At 44.8% G+C, this 13671-nt stretch overlaps 1 protein-coding gene across 2 annotated transcripts in view; it reads left to right on the forward strand.

Annotated features, from left to right (window-relative positions):
- The window catches only part of TTLL10 (tubulin tyrosine ligase like 10), a 109003-nt gene that overhangs the window by 33786 nt on the left and 61546 nt on the right, over positions 1-13671 (forward strand). For both annotated transcript variants that reach the window (XM_019511812.1, XM_019511813.1), the window contains exons 2-4: positions 10278-10428; positions 10950-11156; positions 11995-12184. In XM_019511812.1, the coding sequence (XP_019367357.1) occupies positions 10278-10428; positions 10950-11156; positions 11995-12184 (548 nt within the window). The remainder of the gene's footprint in view (positions 1-10277; positions 10429-10949; positions 11157-11994; positions 12185-13671) is intronic.

Consider the following 13671-nt stretch of genomic DNA (forward strand, 5'->3'; position numbering starts at 1 on the left):
CGGGCTAGAAGACCTACTAGGTCCCTTCCGACCCTTAATCTATGAATCTATGAATCTATATCCCTCTTTGCAATCCTTTTGGATACTTGTTGAAGGAAGCTGTTCCTGTGCTACCCGATAAAGTGCGATGCAAATACAATTAGAGCTCAAGGCTTTGGGGCACCAAACAGCTTTAGTTTCCAATCCACTGCATCAGGAGTCATATAGGTTCACAGCACATCACAGGGTCAGGCCCAGAGAGATGCATTTCTGTCTGTACTAAGGATCAATGCTGATAATATCTTAAGGCAAAATTTAAAATTGCTACAAACATTTCTAAGCCACCTCCCCACATCAGATCCAGCTGCCACCTGACTCCAATTCTGATCATGCAATCCAAAGTAGATCTTTCCTCTTGTTTTCAGGGGGAGAGGGGTGGAGGAAGGGGATAGCGGTCTTTAAAGCCCTTTGCTCACAGTGGGAGTAAACGTAAAGGGACTAGGCGAAAAGCAGACCATTGGGCTCTATGCAGCAGGCACGGCTGTGAGTAAAGTCAGGGGCAAATGATAAAATGGTTCCATAAGACATTTCAGGCAAAAGTTTCAGACATTTCTTTCTGAGGCAAGTTTCATGTTTTGTGTATTTGCTACCTAATGGCCGCTTTCAAAATCAAGGCTCCTGAAATGAGGAGCTCTGCACCCTTTGGAAGGCAGTTCTGTCTACCAGCATCAGCACAGAGTTAATGCATCACTATGGAAGAGCAGCTCAGATTTTGAGGTTGTGTCTGGAACTTAAATAGCACTTTGGCCTTATAGTGTGATAAATGGTACTAAAAAAAGAGGGTAAGATCTGAGGATAGATCCAGTTGTTTACTGCATTATTGGCTTATGAGTGTAGCCTGAGCCAGGAGGCTACCAGATACACGCAGGACCCTGTGTCATCCCGTAAGGCTGGTACATGCTCAATGACCATCTCTGTCCTATATCTCTGTGGGATGGCTGTGACACTTACGGGTGATAAAACAGGCCTTACCCAGGGCTTCTTCCCAGTGATGAACTTTACCCAATGGCTGTTAAAAGCAGAGCACAGCTTTGCACCCCAAAGGCTAGAAACAAGCAGAGCTAGAGTTTTGCAGCTGAATATCTGCTCTTTTTTCCTGACTGTGTAGGAGAAGTGATGCGGCTAATACAAAACAACCCCTTCCTCCCCTTGAGAGTGTCAGCATCCAGTTGCTCCCATCCCCTGCTAGCCTTGGTATCAAAAGGCCAGGAATGGTATTCAGACTTGGATCTGACATATGGCAGTGCAGCATCAACCCCTGCGCCAGCCTATGTTGCTGTTTAAACATTTGGCGTTGTGTGTAAATAGCAGAGTTCTTGCTCAGCTTGGAAGGGGTTGGGTTTACAATCTCTGGTACTGGACCCAGCTGTAAAAGGCAGGGCCCTGGGAGACTGATTCAAAGATTGCAGGGTTTGTGAGCACAAATAGGATACACAAATGCAAGGGGCTTTTTTATGTCCTGTGGGGACACCAGAACATGGGTCCTCTTGGCCTCTAGCTGTTTTCCCCACATAGTCAAAATGTAAGCATGAAGAATACTTGGCATTAGAGTGAAGCTGTACCACAGACCCCTCTGATAGCACATCAGACTGCTGCAGTTTGGTGTCCATCTCGATGGGTTTCTCCCCAGCTGACTGAGTCAATGAGAAGGCTTTCATGGATGCCAGTGAGCTCCAGTTCAGGACATGTCAGAGGATATGGCAGAGACCTTCTTAACAATATGCAGCCCCTCACTAAACACAACACCTGGGCTCCTGAGAACGGATCTCAGAAAGCCAGGGTCTATAAAGATAATGGGCATAATCAAAAGGTTAGAAAACCTGTCAAACTGTGGTGCTTTTTGTTTTCTGTGCCCTTTACGTTAACATTTCCAAGCACATTCCCAGTAGGCAGCTTGCAAATATAGCTACTGGTACAGAGCCCTGTATGCTTCCATCATGAAACAACCAAGATTTTTTTTTTTTAACAGGGAGTCTGATTCAGATTATTTCCTTAATGCATCACAGGCCATTGAGCATGCCATTAGGTTCTTTAAAGACATCTTTTCCATCCTGCTTGGAACTTAGAGCATAGTGCTAATAGCACCAAGGCTGCAGGTTTGATCCTGGGTTGGACTAGATGATCACCTGAGGTCCCTTCCAGCCTTACTTCTCTATGATCTATGACACCGCTTGATCATCAGCATTAGCACACTACTAGTCCTGTTGGCCATCTTTTAACTGCTCAATATTCACTTGACCGAGCTTTATTACATCGGCCCTGTACAGAATGATCCATGACCTCACCTGGCAACTGGTTTTCTCATGAAGAAATCATGCCTTTCCCAAGGGCCACTCCTTGACGGCTCACCATGTTCTTAACATTTCTGAATGGCTTTTTTTCTAGGATTTTGTAGTCCCCAGCCGGCCCCCATTGAAAGGCAGTGCACAGCCCTGGTTCTTCTGGACCTATTCTGCAGAACAGAGCAGAGAATTTCATCCTCTCCACTTTCTTCACAAATCCTGTCTGCTGAAGGAAAAATGCAGGAGCATTTCAACCACCCCCCTGCATTTCTTGGCCAGATCCTCTGTGATTTAGGTGGCTGCATTTGCTACGTTATTGCCAAAGATTGTTTTACCCTTATACATAGTGCCAGGAGGAAATTCAGACAGGCAGGCAGGCTGTGAAGAGACTGCAGCAGGGGGTTGGACCCGATGAACTACCAGGTCCCTTCCGACTCTAGAAACCTATGACTTTATTTCTTGGCTTCAGTCAAATGTCACAGATTCCTGGAGAAGCTTCATATCATAGGTGAGCCCTTATGAGGTTGTTAACAAAGAGTTCAGAGACATCCTGCAGTTCACTAACTGTCCCTCATGCAACATGGCCCCGAGGGCACCCCCGTTTAACAGAGTCCCAGGAGTACTATAGCAAGAAGGGTTACAAATTAAGACAAAAAGACAATAGCAAAAAGTGGAGGAAGTCAGGCAGGACTAGTAGAGCATGAGTATTACCAGCTGGATCTGAGATGCATGGAGAATTTTGCAGGTTAGAATGGAGGCATGTTGTCAAAGCTGCGTAGGCTGGTTGGAGCTGCTCTCTTGCAGGTGATGCAAAGCAGGAATCCAGTGACTTAGCAAGGATCTGAGTAAGGAAAGAGATGTATATGAGGGTGAGAGGACTAAATGTTTCCTGCCTGCGATTCCCAATTCAAGTATATTGGGCTCGGCCCAAATTCACCTCTTCTTCCACACAGCTCCTGAAGATGGAGCATTAGGTTGTTCTTGATGAGCAACCAACCTTCTGTACCCATTCACGGTGGACTCCGTTTGTATTGAAAATGCCCTTTGCCTTTGTTCTTTCCCAAGCCATCTGTTCTGCAAAGAGCCAGCCTCAGGAAAAGGCGGATTCAGTGCTCTTGAGAGGGCTCTGTGTTTCACCCACCACTTGCCAAAAATGCACCTGCAACAATGTCGACCCCAAAGTCCTGCCAAATGTGGATTGTGTTAAATCACCTGAAACAGTGCTATGAGCTCCTGACAGTCCACGCACAAACAAAAGGCCTGGCAAGCTTTGCTCTGAGCCTGGGGAAAGGGGCAGGTCAGGGTAGCAATGTTGGAGGCTGACTGGAACCTATCATTTCTTTTCTTGAAGAATACGATGTATCCAAGAGGGGGAAAACCGGGTGGCAGAGAAAGAAGGGAGATGTTTGAAAACACCCAGCTGTGAAAGACTAGACCAAAGGTAGTTAGGAAGGGATGGTCAGCTTCATCCTTCATTCTTCGCCAGCACATCTTAGTCATGACCTACAGCATTTCCAGTTACTCCAATACTGATGCCCTGGCACTTCTCACACCCTGGCACCTTTTACACCCTGGCACTTCCATGTTAATGCTCAGCACCTTTTGCTACTTCAGTCTGGGCCTTTGACCAAAAGTGGCAATGCCCATTAGCACTGAGCTCTACCCAGCGTTGCATGATGACATGCTGAGGCCCTAAGTTAAGTCCAGCTTTAGAGGCCCCATACGATAAAAATAATCCACAAGAATGGGTTTTCATTAAATTTTAAGATAAATTATTGTTATTTCTGCAGAAATTTATGAACTCAAGATGAATAACTGTACAGCCATATATACGTATAGTTTTGACATATTAGAATGAAAATGTCCAGGTTTTTTTTTTCTTATTTAGAAGCCCCATATATTGTGAGGCCCTAACCTGTAGTTTAAGTTTAAGCCTAAATCTGGCATTGGCTCTAACTGACCCTAGCTGTTCCACTCCTGCTACCCCCAAATCTGTCTGTGTGTCTGCTTGGCAGTTCTCCCCAGGACTGCAGATGTCAGCCACATGTTTTCAGTCAACTGCTTTCATAGGGTACTCATCACTCCACAATCTGAGGGCCATATCATCTATGAATCAGGACAGTGCTCCATGGTAAGCCAGTCCTGGGGTTTGCAAACCCCCCCAGGAGCCATATAATTCCATTTTTGGATCCTTCATGGCTCTACTGAACATTTATGTCCTTATTCATAGGCAATGTAGAAACAGGGACCTAAGAGAAACCTCCCTGGTAAGAGTGCAGTCCTCTGCCATCACTTAAATTAATCAAGCTCCACTTTGAATTTTTAGAAAGATTTTTTTTTTGTCCTCATGATCACCCTTGTTGAAAAGCTGTTACAGGATCCCTGAAACCTCCTTCATCATGACATGAAGGAGCCATGATTTTACATGGAGGTGCCCCAGCTTCCTGCTCTGTGAAGAGAGAGAGGAGGAATGAAGTAGTGAATGTGGGGGAATGCCTGAGCCGATCTCTTTGCTGTGACAACTGAGTTGAATAGAGAGGACATGGAAGAAAATTGCCTCTTTACCACTATATCTCTGAGCCAAATCATTCACTAAGGTACCACCCAGCACAAAACTGTGTGTGGAGACCACAGGGAGCAATCTGCGATTGCTCAAGGCACTTGGAATGATCAAAGGGTTTGCTTGCCAAGAAAACCTTTCCGTGTTATTTCCTGCTCTGCCTTGCTTGCTGCCCAAGACTGCATTTTAGTTCCTGTAGGTCCCAGTCATGTGTGCTACAAACCAGACGTGGTAGATCCAGTTCTGATCTCAGCTGCAGCAAAAAATCTAGGGTAACTTCAACAAAGTCAGTGGGGTCATTTCAGATTTATACCAAACACAGAGGAAGTCAGACTTTGGCCCCTCATCTCCAGGACAGGAGGGAAAAGGTTCAGGGAGAATGCAATATAGGTCACTGCAAAGTTCTCCATCAGCTATATCAGAGACCCAAAGGGTGCTGAGTATCCTCCAGCCAGATCTAGATGTACTCAGCTGGTCACCAAGGGAAGAGGAGTTGGAAGGAAGTTACTATATGGTAGAAACAAAATGATTTAGAAAATCATGCAGCGCTGCTGACCCAGTTCCTACATCCAGACCTGCTTTTACTCGGGACTTACTGTGGCAAAGTGTCACAAGCATCACTGGAAGCTTTGTGAGAGTCAAGTTTTAAGGTGCTGGCCCTGCAATATTGATCATCATCTTTGCAGCACCTGTTGTTTTAAGAGATCAAAAACCTTTGCAGATTTATGATGCTCACAAAACCTCTGAGCAGCAGGCTTTGTACATACTAGCATGCCTACTACATGGGCGTTAAGGACCTGCAGATCAGAGTGACTTGACCCACTTTCCATGGATACCTATAGACTCTATGGGTACTCATACTTTCTCATGCTCTACAGACTTGCTTTCACCCTCACTGAAGTCAGTGGGGGTCTTTCTACTGAGTTAAGTGCATCATGTCTTTTTAAAGGCGATGCAGTGAGGCAGTCTCAGGGATTTAGAGTGAGGTCCTACTCCTATCTGCTGGTCTCCTTCCTGAAGCACTGAGTTGTTTGCTGGTGGTCTTGGCTCCTTGAAAAGGATGCAGCAGGATGGCAAAACACTCATATGACTGTTAGAAATCTATTCCACGGAAAGTATGCTATTTTTGATAAAAGCCATGTGTTTCCTTTCTTTTTTCTGGATGCAGGACTGAATGACCAACCCAAGAAATCATAAAACTCAATCAGCTTGATATGCAGTTTGCTCTATCCTAATTTGGGAGTGCCCATGGATGGAGAATAGCTAGGCTACTGCATTCAGTATAGGGTTTGGGGGCTCACTATTAGTCATTGCCAGTGCCCACCAAGGGGGATAAAACTATAATATTCCTCAGGTTAAAAGCAACCCCATCTCCAACTACTGGGGCCAGGTTAGCCCATAATTCTCTCCGTAGGATGTCCTGCACTCTCTGCTGGAGCAGTTGGTTCTGGTCACTGTCAGAGAGAGGACACTGAACTTACCGGGGTGGGCAAAATGTTGCCCGGGGGCCAGATGCGGCCCATCAAGCCATTCTATCCGGCCCACGGGGGCCCCCGCCAAATTAAGAAACTTAATATTTATCTGCCCCTGGCTGCCTGGAATGCAGCCCTCAATGGCTTTCCAAAACTCAGTAAGTGGCCTTCCTCCCGAAATAATTGCCTGCCCCTGACTATAGGTCTGAGCAGTTTGGCAAGTGCTCTGCCCCTTCCCTGGCAAGCCAAGAGGCTGATGAGTTGCTAAGAAACAAATGACTGAAATGCGCTGAGCTGTAGCTGCATAAACCTCCGTTGCTCTACTTCTGGAGGAAAAGGGGAGTCCAGTGCCTTAATTACACAATGTCAAAGTGGGAAGGGGGGAGTGTCACGAGGTCCTTTCTTAGCTGCTGCAAGGACCCATGGGCACGTGCTGGAAGTGAACCATGTTTCTGGAGAGACACCTGCCTGGCTTCCTGCGTGCTCAGCCCTGGCTGTGTGATTAAAAGCACTACAGGTGACGTGCATCAGTTGCTATGAGGATACACCACATAGGAATACGAGCCTAAATGTGTATCTGCCAGGAGACGCTCAGGCAGAGCAGGTGACTCCCACATAAACAATGCTACTGGGATTTTAACCTCTAGCTGCCAGAAACCTGAGTGCTGGGAAAGGCAATACACAATAGTTGTTGGCTTTTTTTTCCATTTTCTACTGCCACACCTCAGCCACCGATTTTGATGCCATTTAAGCTGGACTGCTGGGCTGAATTCAGCATTTCTCTAGTGACTAGCTAGTTCTTAGGTTGTGGTCTCAATTCACAGGTTCTTTTTGGGCATGCAAAACAGTTCAGAAAAAGCAGGGAGAAAAGAGAGAAAGAATTTGCTAGTCAAAAGCCCTGTGTATTTCAAAGGGCCTGATCCCAGATCCATTGAAGTCAATGGGAACTGTTCCACTGACTTTGCTGGGCTTTGGATCAAGCCCTGATAGTACAAGGATGAGTACTGCTATTAAAATGTCTTTAGCCATGGATGAAAAAGTCTCTATTTGGGACTGATTCTGACAGCTGCTGGGTCCCAAGTGGAGTTCTGGGTGTTTGACAGCTCTGAAAATCAGCCCCATGGTGATAAAGCTGGTTTGAAGGAACTTGGACTAGGGATTTCAATGCCAAGTTCAGCTCAGAAGTGAGCTGATCTTAGTGACATGGCACAAAGTGAGACCCTCCTCCCACTGCCAGCAGCAAATGCTTGTGGGAAGGTGGTGGCGCACGTTTCTTTGCATACTCGCTTTCTTGATGGGCTCTGTTAAAGGTGATGGGAAAGGTATGTTGGAGTTGAACTTGGCCAGTGCACTAAGGCATTCATATCTGAGGTTTTGGATTGAAGCCACCTTGAGATTACTGCCAAGGTTACTGTTTCTGTGTTAAAAAGGGACACTCTTCTGAGCACATGTGCAGTTGCTATGCATCTTGGCTACAGAATATCTCAAACCTTGGATCAGGGATATATGGAAAAGCCACTCTGGTAAACTTGATACCGATATTCTATAGGAAGAAGACACTTTATGCTCCTCCACCACTAGAATGTAATAAAAAAGCCCCTTTACAATTTTTGTGAGTGCATTCATCTCTATTGTACAGATGGAAAAGTTGAGGCACAGGGGGATAAATGGCTTACCTTAGGTAACTCAGTACATTGGTTACAAAACTGAAAAGAGAGTTTGGGGTCCCAACATCCTCTCCTCTGCTTTAGAGCATGCACCCCCCTTCCTCCGATAAGCTGACTTTACCCACCTTCCAAAAACTGCATCAACTTCATAAAAAGGCATGATTTGGACAAGATTGCTGCTGTCAGACAATGAAAATACAGCGCCTCAAAAAATAAAATAAAATAACGCAGCCCAAGAGATATCTCGACTATTCTTCTCTTGTGTGTGGCCGGTTTCCAAACGTTATTAAAACATTGTTTCCTGAGAAACATATTATACTGACCCATAGGTTAGCAACAAAAAAAAGGGGGCTCTGAGAATGTATGTGCTACCATCACATGAGTCACTAATAAAAAATCTCTGAATGAAAGAGATTCTCTAGATAGTCCAGTTCTTGCAGGGCTAGTGATAAGAAGAAACTCTATGCTGTCACCCAATGGCTGAAGCTGGTACATTTCTATCAGCCCCAAATGGTCTTTGCAGCTAGTTGCACACTGAAATGCTGATGTTCATTTAAACGTAAAGATGTAGAACTTGCTCAGACCTCTTACACAAACTACCCAAAGAGCAGTGTTTCATCCTAGCATTGTATCCCTTCAGAGTAGAAAGCACCCAAAAAAAAGCATAGTGTTTCCACTGAAAGTTTAAGCCAAAAAAGAAGTGCTGATCCTATCCAGGTGTTGTCTTTCCAGCAGAAAAAGTTACTATGGGGCCATCACATTGCTTGCTTGGAACAGAAACATTCCATGAAATCAATCTGTCAGGCTGCTAACAGAGTAGAGAGGTATGCAGGACACCTGGGTCCTATTTGCATCTCTGCTACCTGCTTTCCAAATCTGCTTCAGCAAATCAGTCGGTGCCTCCACACCTTTGCTTCCCTATTAACTTAATAGGGGGAGAGAGGTGGTAGTAACTCAATTCTTTACAAAACATTGTGATCCAGCATGAATGCTGGTGAATACACACAAAGCAGTATATTCATTCATCAACCTTTAAGAAAATGTCAAGGAATCCTTCAAATGATGATATGGAGTAATATTTTATTGGAATTTTTGTTTTATTTGGAGTATTAATTTTGTTTTGGACCAATGCTCTTTGCTTTGGACAGCTTATGATTTCATGAGAACCCAGAAGAGAATTATAACCATATTATCGTATTTGCTGCGGAGGATATGTTATTCCTGACATAAATCTTGATGACATGCTTTGCAATCAGAGAATTAGGATATAACACTTCTGTTTCATATGTTGCAGCCTTAGCTCCCGTAAGACATTGTGGAACATAAACAGACATTCCACATAGAAACACTGCAGCCATAAACTTTTAGAACAACTAATAATCCGTATCAGGCATCCCCATTGCAGGAGTCTGCAAACAAACTACTCAGACTTGCTTTTGTACCTTATCATGTCACTGAAAAAAACCCTCATTGATGAAATCATTTTCTTGAATTCCACATTTGCCGTTTTTACTATACCTTTTGTCCTGTTTTTCCTGTTGCTGTGTCTGTAATATCTGTATCCGATTCTTGCCATTTCTTATTATTTTTTGTACATGCATTTATACGGCGTGTTTTTATACAGAATCTCAAAGCACATTCAAATGAGGGGAACGCTTTGCACAGATGCAATTTCTTAGTTGTGTAGGTGGGAAAACTGAAGCACGTGATATTAAAGGGAAAGGCAAACCAACCCAGTAGAACCCAGAAATCCTGAATCCTCAACCCCTCCTGTGCTCTAATTATTAGGCAATATTTCCTAGAAGGTGTGGCATCCACTGGAAATATATGCCCTATCATGGCTTGCAACACTGCTGTCCTCCCACTCTGTGCTTTTCCTGTATGACTGCCGAGATTAAACTGGGGGTGAGTTGACCAGGAAGTTGGAGGTTAAAACAAGGACAAGGCCTTGGTGTGGTCTTTATGAGCCAAGCACTGAAGCTAATCAAATATATTGTGCATGAGAAGAAAACTACAGAGAAGGTTCTTGAAGGTCACCGTGACCTCCAGGAAGGAATGTCAGTGTAGTCACACCAGCCTGGCATGCCAGTGCTGCGGGACAGGGGGCCAAGCCGGAGTCGGGTACTGGGTTTGGGCCAGTTTCCAGCATTCACTGACTCTGTCCATTCTTTCTCGAAAGAAAAAAAGTCATTTTGAGAAACAACAGGTGGGGCTGGCTGCTGGGTTTTCATGTTGCCTTCCTAATGCTTGGATGTAGGAAAAGCTGCAGATGCTCCAGGGGTGGAGATTAGCCGTGCAGAGCCGACTTGGGGACCCTGACTGCCGGTGGCAGCTGCGGATGAAGTTTCTAGAGCAGGCCAAGTGCTACATCGGAGTGCCTTATGCTAGGAGGTATCACGAGCCCGGTAGTAAGTGCAAAGTGCAAACCCTTTCAAGCTTGTTCGCACACTCTTGGCCTTCTGCAGCAGGCATTTCACCCCCAGAAATGAGCTCCTTGTACAAGCCCACCTCACTTAGGCTGCAAAGCTAAGTGAAATTTTCTTCCTCTGATAGTTACAAAAAATAGCCAAGGGGCAGAGAAGGGAGATGTTCACCTCTATTCACAGGCAAGATAAAGAGGAGCCTACATTAGCCTTTTAACATGTATATATTGTCCAAGTTAGATTCCACTGTTATCATCTTCATTTGTGGTGATATTGTGGTAGAGGCTTAAAGTCCATCATCAAGCTGAGTAGCATCATGCTACACTGTACAAACATATTGGAGTGGCAGTGGGACTTGTGCCTGGGAATCCTGATTTTGTCCACATTAGTTTGCCCTGCCTTGTTTCTCACTGAATTTATTCTCCTCTCCTTCTGCTGAACCAGAGAAGAGGGATTCCTTTGTCATATGGTTCCTCTACTGGTGTTGTACTTGCTTTGCTTCACAGCTCCAGAGTACAATTCTCCTCTCTTCCTGGATTGCTGTGGATTGATTCGGAGAGTAGTGCACGACTTAAGCACAGAATTCGGCTTCCTTATCGGCCCTGGAAACCAGGCGTATCAGTACGACCTGCTCCCCATCACTCTGCCCAGCAAGGAGCACATGAAGCCAGGAGACCTCGTCTTTATTTCAGGAACATACTTCAACACAGAACGTAATGTTATCAAAGATACCGTCCTTCCATCCCCATGCTCTCTCCCCATCCATTACACTCCACCTGTGAGCCACCAGACAAGGCAAGACACACACATGGGGAGGTGTGGTTGGGCAGTCCAGCTTGTATAAAATACCAGCTATCTCAAGTTTTCTACACATTCTTGGAATCAGACTTGAAATGAACGTCTTCACAGATTTCATAGACATAAGGGGTTGGAAGGGACTTTGCCTGATCATCGAGTCCAGCTCCCCTGCCATAGGCAGGAATTCTGCTGGGGTCAAATGGTCCCAGCAAGACAAGCAATATTTGGAGATCTGAAGCCGTCATTTGTGATATTTTTCACTCCCTGCCCTCTCCACTGCCATCACCTGGGACAGGACCCAAAAGGCTTTTCCCTTGAAATTTCCAGTCCCAACTCTAAATTTTCAGCGCATACGCGAGAATGAATTGAAAGCCTGCTATCTGAGGTTGTTATCTCTAGGTAGCTGTTGGATGGCCTTAGCATAGTGCGTTTACTGAGCCACATTTAATGGTCCTCAAGGTCAGGCTTCCAAATCACAAACATCAATCCATGTGGCTTTCTTCAGCCTTTCAGTCAGAGGGGATGAATGACTGTTTAGACACAGATACTGAATAGCCTCTCAGTGGCAGAAGTGATCTCTTTGGCCCAAGTTGAGACCCATTGATTGAATAGTCACTCTGTACATCCAGCCCGCTCTGGGTCTCGCCGCTCTCCAGGGTTGTCAGCCCCAGTACCTTCTAGATTGCCAAGCACATCCAACAGTTTCTTAAGCCCTGTCTTAGAGACTATGTTGTCATGCCCTTCTTGTTGCAGGAAAACGGCAGCTCCATGACATTGTCCATGTAGAGATCTGGCTAGGGGATGGTGAGCGCAGCCTTGGAGCCAGGTGGAACAGGGGCAGAGTGCAGATCTTTGATTCCTACAAGTTTGTTTCTACCTCCTATGGAGACATGGAATATCACTTCAAGTCCATTGAGACATGGCTCCAAGGCACTTGTGTCAGGTAACTCATATTGTTGGTTCCTAGTGTTTGCATAGCACATGCTGCCTTAGGACCTTGAGTCTACGGATCTTCCAATGCTATCTCACAAGGGGTTGCATTGTGACCCCTTTATTCAGCTCTGGCAATGCAAAGGAGGTATTATAAGGGATCCAGCTGCCTGGGGATACTCTAGGTGGCTTGAAGTAGCTGGATCAGCTCTACCCTGATCTTCTTTGTAGCTGGATCAGCTCTACCCTGATCTTCTTTGAAGCATCCTGTGTATAGGACATGTCCCAAAGAAGGAACAGAGGGACAGAACATGGCTAGAGCATGCTGCTCTCTGGTTATTTTTGGCTGGCTGAAGGAGATGGTTGGGAAGGGACTCAGCCTGATCCCTCCGTCCCTTTTTTTTTATAATTTTTTATTTTTTTTGGCAGGAGTGTGTCAGCTCCCTGGCAAACCCTACAAAATTGGTCAGTGCTGGGCAATACCCTGAGAGTTATTCCAAGACTTTCCAGTTGTTTGACCATGCATTGAGGCCAGAGGGTTCAATTTACCAATAGCACAAATGGGCATGCCATTGACATCAGCAGAGAAGCTTGCTTTCCAATGAGGTGAACATAAGAAATAATGTTCAGTCAGTAAAATTCACCCTTATGGAAGCAGAGTGCATCAAAGTCACAAGCAGTATGGCTCGCTCGTCAAAAGCATCAATCAGAAATGATCCATATGGAATGGCTGGGCAAGGTCATTTAGTTAAGGTCTTTGCTATCCACCCTGATTTCCAAAGGTCACTTTCTTTAAAGTCTTTATGCTAGCAGTAAAATGACCTAGTAGGGAATACTTAGGAGTAAAAGTGGTATTTCTCCTAATTCATTGTAGGCTATAGGATAGATGGTGGTCCAGAGCTTTTTGATTACATTTCTTAGTTGGAGCTTTGTAGTGTCCTATAAGCAGCCTTTTATAAATCCAAAGCAACTGTTGCTATTCTCCTGGTGCATGCTGTATAATTCTGCAAAATCCCTGAGAGCAACTGTGTACCCAGTTGTCCTCTTTTTGATGTCTCACCTTGCAGCATCCTGGGCTTTATCAGGAGATTCAAATCCAAAGGTGTCATTATGACTTCAAAGACCTTGGTTACTATTGAAGGATGTGGTTTAGCTATTGCTACACAATTAGGTAACAAATGATGATGTGAAATTCAGTTGAAATTAAATTCAGGTGGCTCTATGAAACTCATAATAGCTACTCCTCCTCAAAACTTAATTGAGAATGCTTCAAAGCACAGTTAGAAGAGCAGTGTTTCTTTTTTTTATTTGAACTTTGGGAGATGGAGATATTAATCATTTTTTTTTAAATAGTAAATGCTCCATTCTTCTTCAAACAATATTTAGTTTCTACCAATTGCTCATTTCAACTGTATTCATTTTGAAGTTGCTGAGTTTCTTTGCATTTTGCAAACCACTAATTCTCCTTCTTTAGTTATTGTAACTAGGAGAAACGTATGA

The sequence above is a fragment of the Gavialis gangeticus genome, unplaced genomic scaffold (genome assembly GCF_001723915.1).
Source record: "Gavialis gangeticus isolate Ggan-Ray unplaced genomic scaffold, GavGan_comp1, whole genome shotgun sequence".
NCBI lineage: Eukaryota > Metazoa > Chordata > Crocodylia > Gavialidae > Gavialis > Gavialis gangeticus.